Consider the following 12,192-nt stretch of genomic DNA (forward strand, 5'->3'; position numbering starts at 1 on the left):
CTCAAGGTTACAAGTTTAGCTACTTACGGAACCAAGGCTGCTGTCCTGGCAGGTTTTAAATCTGGAGAACCAATCTGCTTTAGAGATTGCTGATTTTTCCACACCTTCTCAGACTGTGATGAAATAATTTCTTTGCATGACTATATCCACTCTGTTCATTAATATTATATTTAATTATGCAAGAGACACTGTAGATGTACCATATCATCCGATTATTCCCCTGCACTTCTGACACCCAGATTTTCAGGGATCCTTCTCTGACTTAAGCTCTTGTAAAAAGCTGTCATTTCTTTAAAGGACAAAATTCAAAGACATACCAGAGAAGAGGGCATGGGTAAAGACTGACCTGGCAACAACAGGAAACAATGGACTCAACTCTCCTCTAGCCTCATGGCCCTGGGCCCTCAGCCTTCCTTTCCCATCCTCCTGTCCAGAGTCTTCTTGGTAGCTTGAGCAGGGACCAGGGATGGGAGAGGGGGCCAGGCAGTGGTGGACTGGAAGCTGAATTCAACTCCTTTACAGGATGGTTTGAGTCCTTCCCATACATATGATCAACAAGCAACAGAGCAGGGGAAAAAAAGAAAGATCCTATTTCTGACAGCTGCCCACTCCCTCTATCTGTCCTTAAGCATGTAGGCTGAATGCATTTCCATGAGGCTAAAAGTTGCCAACAGAGCCTCCAGATTTGAAGAGAGTCTGCCCGTGGATTTCAGCCCACAAGATGTCACTAGTACATTCTGGTGGACATGCGTTGTTTTTTAGCCACTCAACACCCATTCTCATAACAGCACCGCGACTGCATTGTGAAGATTTACCCCGCCCCCCACCCCGTATGAGTGCAGCTGTGGTCAGACAACACATTAGGGTGCCCTGTCCTTCCCCAGCCCAAGCTCACCACCCAGAACAATCTCCTCCACCTCTCCTGGGCCTCTGGGTCTCCAATATACATGACAAGGACAGAAACACATCCAGAGAGGATTCACTCATGGTGTGGCCCCTCAGAAGCCCAGTTCCTCAGCTGTTCTTTTAGTTCTATGAGTCTCTTAAAGCTTTCTTTTTTTTTAAATTGGAGCATAGTTAGTTTACAACATTGTGTTAGTTTCAGGTATATAGCAAAATGATTCAGTTACACATATATATCTACTCCTTTTCAGATTCTTTTCCATTATAGATTATTACAAGATACTGAATACAGTTTCTGCTTTCTTTTTTTGTTTTTATCTTCAGAACCCTCATTGGACCAGTGGGGAATGGAACCAGGAGAGTGGGTGGTTCTCCCCACTCCTAATTTATAAAAACAAGGTGTGCCCCCCACCTTCAGCCCCCAAGCAGATGCCCCGGGCCACAATGCTGGAATGGCAGTGGCAGAAATGAATTAAGGCTTGGTGTAACACGTGCATTATAAGTCACAGGTCAATATGCTGAGGATCAATGTTCTATTACACCCAGAGGAGAAAACGGCAAGGCTCGCATCTGAAGCAGCCCATTAAGCTAGGAGCATACAGGTGGGGTGGGGTCAGGTAGGGACTGGAATACCAGCATGTAATAAGAGTATTTCACAGATTTCGAATGACTTTGGGCAGGGAATGCTCTCTCCTGCGGCCAACTGTATCAGATGTACCTCCCTTCACTTATTTACAGTATCTGCCCAGACCCGACTGGCCACTGAGACATCACATTCTTTTACCTTTCCCACCCCTCTCCATGTGTGTGCTAAATCACTTGAGTTGTGTCTGACTCTTTGTGACCCCATGGGCTGTAGCTCGCCAGGCTCCTCTGTCCGTGGGATTTTCCAGGCAGGAATACTGGAGTGGGTTGCTATTTCCTTCTTCAGGGGATCTTCCTAATCTAGGGATTGAACCTTCAAAATCCCAGCTCTCTAGTTGACACCGCCCAGCCGTGTCCCCATGACCATGAGGAATCAGAATGCACAGGACACACTGGGGGTATTTCCAGTCCCTTCTTTTCACACTCATCTCCCCAACCCACACAACAAACCACAAGGACTGCGTGCACAGGGCACCCACAACAGAAAAAGAACGAACTTAGGACTCAAGCATCCTGTGGAATCAGCTTGGGCAAGTATCATATCCTGCCTACAAGACACACACGGTCTCCATACAGAACAGAAAGCCTCTGGATTTTTGCTGGATGAGCAGTTAATCCTTAAAATAGTCCTTCACTCACACCCAGTCAAAGGACCACCTCACCATGCCTCCACCTGCCTCACTTCCGGTCTGAAAGTTTTATACCACTTCAGTAGGTTCTCTATACTTGAAAACTTTCGCTTCCAGAAAAAAAAAAAAAAATCCTTTAAAATGTGAGCTTGCAGGACAGAACTCCAGAGAGCTCCCTTCTCTTAGTCACTCAGTGATTACATATTAACATGGGGATGAATGGAGGGGTCTCTCAAGACCCTCCCTCTCCTCTTCCCTCTCCTCTCTTCAGAGTCCAGAGAAGACCTCATCCCTACCTATACCTTCAATTATGTCCTAAAGATCCATGACTCCCAGGGACTTCCCTGGCAGTCCAGTGGTTAAAACTTTGCCTTGCAACTCAGAGGTTGTGGGTTTGATCCCTGGTCAGGGAGGTAAGATCCCACATGCCTTACAGCCAAAAAATCAAAACATAAAACTGAAATAATACTGTATAAAATTCAATAAAGACTTTAAAAATGCCTCACATTTAATGTTCATGAAAGTTATGCTAGCCATAAATTTAAAAAAAAAAAAATCCACAACCCACATACTTTTCTTTGTCACTCAAGCAGCTCCCCTGAGCTCCAGACACTCAGACCTAACTTCTTATCTGGCATTTTCACCTGGATGTTCCAAAGGCACCTCAAACTCCCCGCGTCCTCTCCCACGTCTCACTTCTGGTTCTCCTCCCCCATTTCTTGTCTCAGTGAGTGGCTCTGCCCTCCATCCAATTCAGCAAGCCAGAAACCTTGACACTGTCTCTCCCTACAGCCACCAGCCTCACCTCCTAAATACCTCTCTGATCTACCCATCTCTTTCCCTTTCCACTGCCCTGTCTCTCAATTCAATGGCTAAATCTCATGCCTGGAGGACCACCCCAGATCCTAACGCTCTTCCCGTGCCCTCCAGTCCATCCTCCAACACAACCAACGGATCTTCGAAAACGCAAATCTCATCATCTGATATCCTTGAATGGCTTTTCACTGCTTCTGAGAAAATGACCAAAATCCTGAACGAGTACTGCCCAGACGTGTCTGCTGCTCTTGCCCATTGCAGTTCGGTGCTGGCCCACCCCAGCTCTCCACACTGGCCTTCATGCTCCTGCCTCTCAGGGCATATAAACCTGGCTCCCCAACCCCACCTCCATTTCCACCCTCACCTCCTACTTTGCCCAACAAACTGCTCTGCTTCTCTCGGAACTTACTGAAGGAAACCTTTGCTGACTTGAGGCCAGCTCAGGGCCTTCTTCTGTAATAACCCTCGGCACCTCATCCTCTCCCTTTTTGGTACATTTCGTGATCGTGCTTGCAGACTATCTCCCTCACCAGCCTGTAAGCTCTGTGAGGGCAGAGACCATGCCTGACTGCTCACCCTCTAATCCCCGGCACTGCCTTTAACACAGGCTTACTTAACATACAATTACGTAAATCTATCCTGTGTCAGAAACCACACGTTAGTTTTCCCAAATTATGTAAGTTAAGGGCTTAGGTAGGATCTCGCCTCACAGGATGTGAAAAAACAATAAATTTCTGAGTAGATTTGCAAAGTGGATGAAATGAGGCAACAGTTAAAATGAGGCCGAGTGACTAGTTCAAGAGCAGGAGAGAGTACCCAAAAGAGACAAAAAGATAAGCATCAGTCAGGCAAAAAGGGCAGCAGGCAGACCCCAGAGGTCAGTGACTGAAGGATGGAAAACTGCAGGGCTGGGTTGGTGCTTGGCAAAGGACAGGAAGGAAAAGAACAAGGTTAGTTGCCCACACCATGATGTTTCTAAGGCCAGTGCCCCTCTTTTGCCAAAAGGTTGTATTGAATGTTCCAGGTGTCCAGCAGAGAAATGACCCAAGAGGATCGCAGAAATAGAACAAAATTTCATAGGGCGCTCCCCGCCTTTCCAAGCACCCCTCCCCACTCTCCTACTCCTGCCAAATTGCAAGAAGTCATCCACCAGCCACAGATGCTGAATTATTCAATTATTCTAGCAGCTTTCAAAACACATGTGCAGCTAGAAAATCGCCCCCAAAGAAAAGAATGGTGTTATTTAGGCTACTAGGTCATTTCTTGAACCTCTCTTGAATCCTGGTTGGCCACGTAATTGTTCTTCAATTGAACAGTAGCTCATTGACACCCACCCCTCCTATCAAAAACAGAGGCAAACATATAATCATAAGACATATGCTGCTAACTGTGCACTTCCAAGCAGACAGGTTACTTTTGGATTTTGCACAGCGGCCGCCAGGCTCCCACAGTCACCCAAGATTGAGACCTGATGCAGCATCTGAAATAAATACCAACACTAACCATCCACTATCTCCCACCACACACACCAAGCTGCCTTGTTTCCATGGGGGAAAAAAGGGGAGGGGGAATAGAAAAAGGACTTGTGCCTGCTAACCTCCATCACAAAGCAAAAATCACTGAAATGATCTGTCTGCATGTGGAAACCCTTCTCCAACACCTCACCCATAGCCCACCCACCACTGCACGTCAGCTCTCTGAGATATTTTCTTTGAGGAGAACACACCAAAGAGAATGCTTTAGGGAAAAAAGAAAAATGAGTCACGAAACAAGCCTTTGAGACTCCATTTTAGGACCGAGTTTCTTCAGGAATCCTCTATTTCTAACTCTGAAGAAGCAGAGCATGAAGATGAGTTGGGCCAAGGAAAAAAAAAAAAAAAAAAGCAAACATTTGCCAGAGGTGACTTTTAACTCCAAATCAATTATAAAACTCACAGAGGAAAGAATGACATTTTTCATCTAATCAAAAGCAATCAAAGCCCCAAAGTCTCAAACACCACCCTCTACACCTCAAATGTGGCTACCAGAGAGTGAATTGCAGTAATGGATAGAGGCGCATCTCAATGGAAGTGGATTAAGGCAAACTTGCAAACAGTCACTTGCCCACACTAGGAATGTATGTCAGTTAAGTGACAGGGTGGGGGCAGGGATCAGTGCTAGGGAAAACATCTGCTTGTTCACATAGCTTGCTGAAAGGCGGGACCAAGCTCCACCATCATCCACTCTTTCCCAAGTGTTCCAGGACATCAACAGTCATGGGGGAAAAAAAGCACGCCCTCACACCTCCTTCTTCCTCTCATTCTTCCTTACCATTTCTCCATCTGTTCAGCTCCATCTCCAGATGCTGGATAACATTCTTCAAAGTCTTATTTTTCTCTTTCTCTTTTTCGTATTTCTTCTTCCATTCTTCAGCTGTCAGTTCCAGGTTCACAGAGACTGTATTCTTGATGGTCTTAGCCCTGGTGTGAAAAACATTAGGGAAAAATTCTGAGCAGAGTTACTAGCATTTGCTAAATCATGAATATAATTAAACTTCAAATTCCTTTCACACCAGAAGATTAGGACTTGGGGAGCAGGAAGGATGCTAGAGGTTTTACCACCACCCTCTTAGCTGCTTGAATGGCCCCACTATTTCTAAGGCTCCAAAACTCACCTTTTCCTTTTTTTTTTCCCTCCTTTTCCTCCTGCCTGTCTCTAGACCCAACGGGATTTTCATCTGAATTGTCTGGAGTCTTTCTCTATTCTCCCCGCCACCATTTCCACTCCCTCTGCTATCACCTTGGCCTATGTTCTCAGCACCAACCTGTGGTTAGAGCCTAGCTTTTCAGACATTCAGCATCCTCCTTTAAGCATCCTGCATGCCACTTTCAGATTCATCTGCCCAGGAAGAGCTTCCTTTCGATTCAGTTAACGTCTATGAAACACTGGGGATTTACCAAGATAAACACGACAAGGTCTCTGGCCTTAGAGTTTACAGTTTCTCACAACAATATACATACAGACAAATCACTTCTTTCTCTTACGCACAGTTGGTACCTCAGCACCATCCCTGAGGTACTGAACGCAGGTCGACCCACACCTCCAGGGACAGATGGTCACTTTACCAACTCAGGGTGGCCAGGTGAAGCCACGGCTCCGAGCTGAGCACATCCTCTCCCACCACCCAGTCCCCAAGAAGGAGCAGAGGGCCCACTTTTCTCAGATCATCCCATTTTTTTTTTTTTCCAAGAAAAGTCAGAAATTGAGATTTTTCTTTGTATATCCCAGTTGAATATAATTTTTCAAACTGATGTGTGGGGTATACAAACAAGTCTAATGGCCACCATTCTGCCACTTGTGGTATAAAGAGTGACCACCTAGGGCAGATGGCCTGGAGGGGGATGCCCCAGTGGCACTCTGGACAGTCAATCAAGGCAGTTCCAGCTGCAGTCAGTAATGAAAGCAAAATACATGATGTGCCAACTTATGCACAGAAATGAACATGTAAGGTTTGTCCAGTTGAAAAGCAAATTCATGGTGGCAGAACTCTACTTATTACATACTTTTTAAGAAGTAAAAACTTCTTTTAAAAACTTTATTTATGTACTATCCCCTTTTATTTGCTACTGACTTTTTCATTTTTAACTCCCACCAGTTCTTGTCCTGTCACATTTGCCAGCACTATCTGATGTGTGATTCGGGTTAATCATTGTTGTCATGAAATGATATTTTGGACACGATTTCTATTTTAGGAAAAGAAATTCAGCGATCCTCATCAGTGCAGCAGATGTCACTCTAAAAATTAATTTCTAAAGCATACAATTAAATAACCCAACTGTCAAAAGAAGAGTTAAAACGATTTCTATGCAAGACTCTACTTAAGAATTAGTATAATTCTCCCTCACTCACTGTAGCTTATGGCTGCTGTCTCCAGAAGTGTTTCCACTCTGTTTTCAAATAGTAGCAACTCTATTGCTACTTTAAAGTCTGTGCCAATTTGACACACTCACCTCACCACTCCCCCAACATCCTTAGGCAGTGTCATGGATGTTTCTCAGATACAAGCACAAACACTGAAGCATCCATTTTAACTGAGTTAAGTCAGAAAGTGAAAAATAACCTATGGCTGAAATGTTTATGGACATTTAAGGATATACTTTGAGGCTACTAATCTCAGTTATCGCACCACAAAGTCTCTTGATGATTTCCAATGATACAAGAAGGAGAAGCATAGAGCCTTTATGCTGTAATCTGGCAGGTTTAGCCAGAAGTACAATTTTGTGAGCAGACCCAACAAGGTATCACTGGTATAACTGATCCTCATTCTCAAAGTTCTTTTAAGTTGTTGAGAAAATTCTTTTTCTCCCACTTCTGCAGGAATCAGAGTCCTGGCAGGAAACAGTCTTCTCAAATTGGGAAGAGTGTAACAAAGGTATGGTAAGGGTGATGGGAAATAACAAGGGATAACAGGTAATATACAGATAATAGCTCAGATGGTAACGCGTCTGCCTGCAATGCAGGAGACCCGGGTTCAATCTCTGGGTCGGGAAGATCCCCTGGAGAAGGAAATGGCAAACACTCCAGATTCTTGCCTGGAGAACTTCATGGACAGAGGAGCCTGGCAGGTTACAGTCCATGGGGTTGCAAAGTATCGGACACGACTGAGTCACAAACACACACACACACACTAGTGATGGGGGGATCCGTTACCACTCTTAGGCTGAAGGGGGCCCAGAGGAAGGGAAATATAAGAGGAAAGCTGTCTAGACTCGCAGATACAGAGGCCAGACAAGTGGTTACCAGTGGGGAGACGGAAGCGGGGAAGGGCAAGGCAGGGGCAGGGATTAAGAGGGACAAACCACTATGCATACAATAAATAAGCTACAAGGATATAGTGTGTAGCACAGGGAATATAACAAATATTTTATAATAACTACAAATAGGCTGTAACCTTTTAAAACTGTGAATCACTGTATTGTACACCTCTAACATATATTGACAATATCATACATCAGCTATGCTTCAATTTAAAAAAAAATAAAGTAAATTTTTAAAAACTGTTAAACTCTTAAAAACAAAAATGCTGCCCTGTCGAAGCTGTTAACAGCCTGTAGTCTAGGAACACAGCCAACCTGAAGTGACCCTTCGTGGAAGAAGCCATGAAATTAATACCCTGACATCACTCTCTTCTCTCCTTTTGAGTACCTGCCTATGTTCCTCTCCCACTGGTGGGACCTAACCGGAAGTCAGAGGCAAAGGAGCCCATTGTAGTTGTCCAAGCTGGTTGCTGTCCCAGGGTGCAGAGCAGAGCAGAGATGGCACAGAAACAATCCAGAGGAACAGATGGAAGATGCACAACCCAACTCCCATTTGGAACTGAGAATAATAGTGGGAAACCATGTCTTCTGCTGCTGCCCTAAACAGATTCCATTCAGTCACTAATGAGGCTGACCATCATGCCTCTCCATCTACTAAATGGAGAACATGAAGAAACCAGCCAGCACTGATTAGAAAGATACTAATTATCCCAAATGTGTTCTACAGATTTTAAATAATCTGAAATAAAATCTCAGGAGATTTGCATGTGTGTATTGAAATTGACAACCTGATTCTAAGATTTATAATAGAAATAAAGAAGGCCAACAATAGAAAAGACAATTTTGAAGGACAAAGAGGATGGAATATCAATACACTATAAAGCCACAGTAATTAAAACTGATTAAATAGTCCAGAAACTTTAGAATACAAACAGAATAGATTATCCCCAGACACTCAGCCATGTAACCATCTGATGTACAACAAAGGTGTGCATATAGCACAGAGGGAAAGGACGATCCTTTCAATGTATGGTGCTTTATTGACTCCCCCAATAACATATGAAAAATTCTATACAGATGAATCACATGCATAAATGTGAAAGGTAAAACAACAAAGCTGCTAGAAGAAAACAGGAGAATATCTTTAAGACCTTAGGGTAGATAAAGATTTCTTTCTTAAATAGAACAGAAAGAAAAGATAAACTTGACTTCATTAAAATTAAAAACCCTCTCTTCATTAAAAGTCACCATTAAAGGAGTTAAAACAAACTACAGAGTGGGAAAAGACACAAACGATCCATGTATCTGACAAAGGACTTATCCAGAATAATCCCTATAAATCAATCAGAAAAAAAAGCACACAACTGGTGAAAACACCAGGTAAAGACTGGAATAGGAACTTCACAGGATAAGTGCCAATAAATTGTACCCAGAAAAGTGTGCCAAATGTCATTAGCCTTCAGGGAATAAAATAACAAAAAGATATATTTACACACATATTAGAACAGTTAAAATTTTTCAAACTGATAATGCTAACTTGTTGAGGATGTGCAATGACTATAACATTCACTTGCAACTAGACAAAGTGTAAACTATTCCAATCATTTTGGAAAACTCTTTGGTACTATCTATTAAAACTAAATACTCACAGGTATATAACCAACAGAAATGAAGACATATGTTCACCTAACGACATGGCAATCAATGTCAAAGCAACTTCACTTATAATAGCCCCAAGATGAACACAATCCAAATATCCATCAACAGAATGCATACATACATACTATATTAATACAACAAAATACTGTATACCTATGAAAAATAAACTGTTCACAATCTAACAATATAGTGAACTTCAAAGATAACAACATTGCATAAAAGAAGCCAGATACAAAACAATATTGTACGTCTTTACTTGTAAACAGTTCGAAGACAGCAAATAGTTATCTATGTTGACAGAAGTCAGGATGCCATCTACCCCTGAGAGTACTGACTGGAAGGGTGTAAAATAGAGGTTTCTAAGGTGCTGGGGTAATAGGTACATGTGTATATACATTTGTAAAATTTTTACTGAGTTGCATACTTATATTTACTTTACTATATGCATGTTATACTCAACATAAGTAAGTTAAGAAAAATAAACTGATGTGTAAAGAAATCAAGTCAGATAAAAATTTCCAGATTGTGAAATAAATAAGAGGTACTAAGAGAGACAGTAAACGTCTATGCCTGGAGTTTTGTTTTTTTTTTAATACAATATTCTCCTATCTAGGATGTTGAAACTAGCCTTGCAAAGAGGACTATAGAGTGTCTCAGTCCCTCACTACTACAAGAGACCTAGAATAAAAGGATGATCTACATCTACAATTTCTTTTGCTTTTTACTGTGAACTTTATGAAAATCTACAGAGTAAGAGGGCCTCATGATTAGGTTCTATCTAACTTGCCACTCACAAGTCCCTCTCCTCCTTTGTCAGGATTTAGCTGGTTGCCGTCAGTATGAGTTAGCTAGTGGTCTGACGGCTTTTTGTTTTGTTGTTTTGCTTTGTCTTGCCTTGTCCACTGTAGAGCATGTCCTATATCTTTCAGCTCTCATACTCTTTGCTCTTCTATTCTGGTATTTCCCACATACTTGAGAGCTGTCTATAACACTAAGCAAAATTAGTGTCATTCTAAACGTCTAGACTCTGTTCAAACACAACAAATCAACATGGATCCTAGGCACTCAGGACCGTACATGGACACAATGTCTGGACCCGTGCGCACACATGCATACACATGTGTATTTTCTGCTCAGCTTGGTTCCAAAGGAATTTCAGGTAGCTAACAAGGAACAAAAGGTCAATGGAACAGCAGAAATTAAGAACTGCTTTTAAGGCAGGTTTTATCACATTTTGTCTAGCTGAAGCTGTATAGAAGCAGCTTTGGGACATTATCTCCTCGATATAGGAAAACAAACCAATAATCCACGTGAGCCTTACTGTAGCCATGAACTTACTGCTCACTCATCATCTTTATGGCCCAGTCTCACTCTGATAACATTTGATTAATCCAGTGTTGACGCCATCACTCACAAAGGAGCACAAAATAACTTGGGTCTTCATCTCTAAAGATCTTCTGTTTGGTTTTTCAGCCAGAGCCCCCACGCTGTATACAGAAATAAATGCCTGTTCCTTAAGCTATGACAATAGCAGACACTGAGGAAAATCCTAACCAAAGGCTAGATAGGGAAAGAATCTTAATTAATATTAGGTTTATAACTTAATAGTAAGACCTACTTAGCACAATGAGCAAAATCTTAATAGTAAGACCTACTTAGCACAAATGAGCCAAATCTTGAAGGCACAATGATTAGGGTATCTGTTTTGCAGTTTTTCTGTGTTTTAGCTTGCTTTACAGAGTTAAGCACCACTTAATACACAACCTAAGCTTGCGCCAGATATAATATGTCTTCTCCCCATAGAGAGAGAACCAGGACCTAGTTTTTACAAGACCTCAAAGCTCATAAATGTTAAACAGCCTTGGGGAAGGCAGACCAAACACAGCTGACAGAGAGCAGAGGACACAGCAGATCCCATATAAAGACAGTGACACCAGAAAAGGATTACACTGACATATTCCACTGAGGGCTGGAAGGAGGATGGCTCCTCCATTGTCTCTTCCAAGGCCTCCTTGTCCTTCAGTGTTCTGCGAAGTCCTCCTCAGCACCTCTCAGTTCCTGTCACTGAACTTGCAATTTACTTGTTCAGAAGCACACGTTCAGGCTTCCAAGACTGCCGATCATGTCTACTTCTACCACCTTTATTAAGCCCTTATACATTACAGCATTCTGTAACTTGGCACTTGAAGCAAACCTTCATTGGAAAGGGGAAGTCCTAGAACCACTGGTTCACATCCTTCCATGCCTGATAAGTTCAACTCCACCTACGTCCTCAATAATTGCCTATACTCATCTTTCCAGCCAAGATCATTTCTAAATGATACAGAAACTACATACTATTGGAGTTTCTTCAAATTACCTTGGCCTCCCCTGGAACAGCCAGGAAGATGTTTACTCTTGGTACCTTCTCACCTCTTGTTTCTCAGCATTTTCCTTCCCTCTCGCATTTGGACAAGGAGCTCTAGACAAACCCAGACCTCCAATGTATAGAATAAATCTGTAATGTATGACTCCACAGTGTGAATGGTGTATGTGAGAGACAAAGAGACAGATCTTCCCACTGTGGGAGAGGGTAGTCTAGCATCCCTTTCTATCAGTTAGGGTTCTCCAGAGAAACAGAACTAACAGAACAGATATATAGATGGATGGATGAATAGATACCCTATCTGATATATACATAAATACCTTCCATCCATCTGTCTAGCTGGCTATTTAAAGAAATTGGCTCACTGGAAACTCATGCA

At 42.5% G+C, this 12,192-nt stretch overlaps 1 protein-coding gene across 3 annotated transcripts in view; it reads right to left on the bottom strand.

Annotated features, from left to right (window-relative positions):
* The window catches only part of KIF5C (kinesin family member 5C), a 151,253-nt gene that overhangs the window by 58,176 nt on the left and 80,885 nt on the right, over positions 1-12,192 (bottom strand). For all 3 annotated transcript variants that reach the window (XM_061135114.1, XM_061135116.1, XM_061135115.1), the window contains one exon: positions 5,304-5,452. In XM_061135114.1, the coding sequence (XP_060991097.1) occupies positions 5,304-5,452 (149 nt within the window). The remainder of the gene's footprint in view (positions 1-5,303; positions 5,453-12,192) is intronic.

This window comes from Dama dama, chromosome 33 (genome assembly GCF_033118175.1).
Source record: "Dama dama isolate Ldn47 chromosome 33, ASM3311817v1, whole genome shotgun sequence".
Taxonomy (NCBI): Eukaryota; Metazoa; Chordata; class Mammalia; order Artiodactyla; family Cervidae; genus Dama; species Dama dama.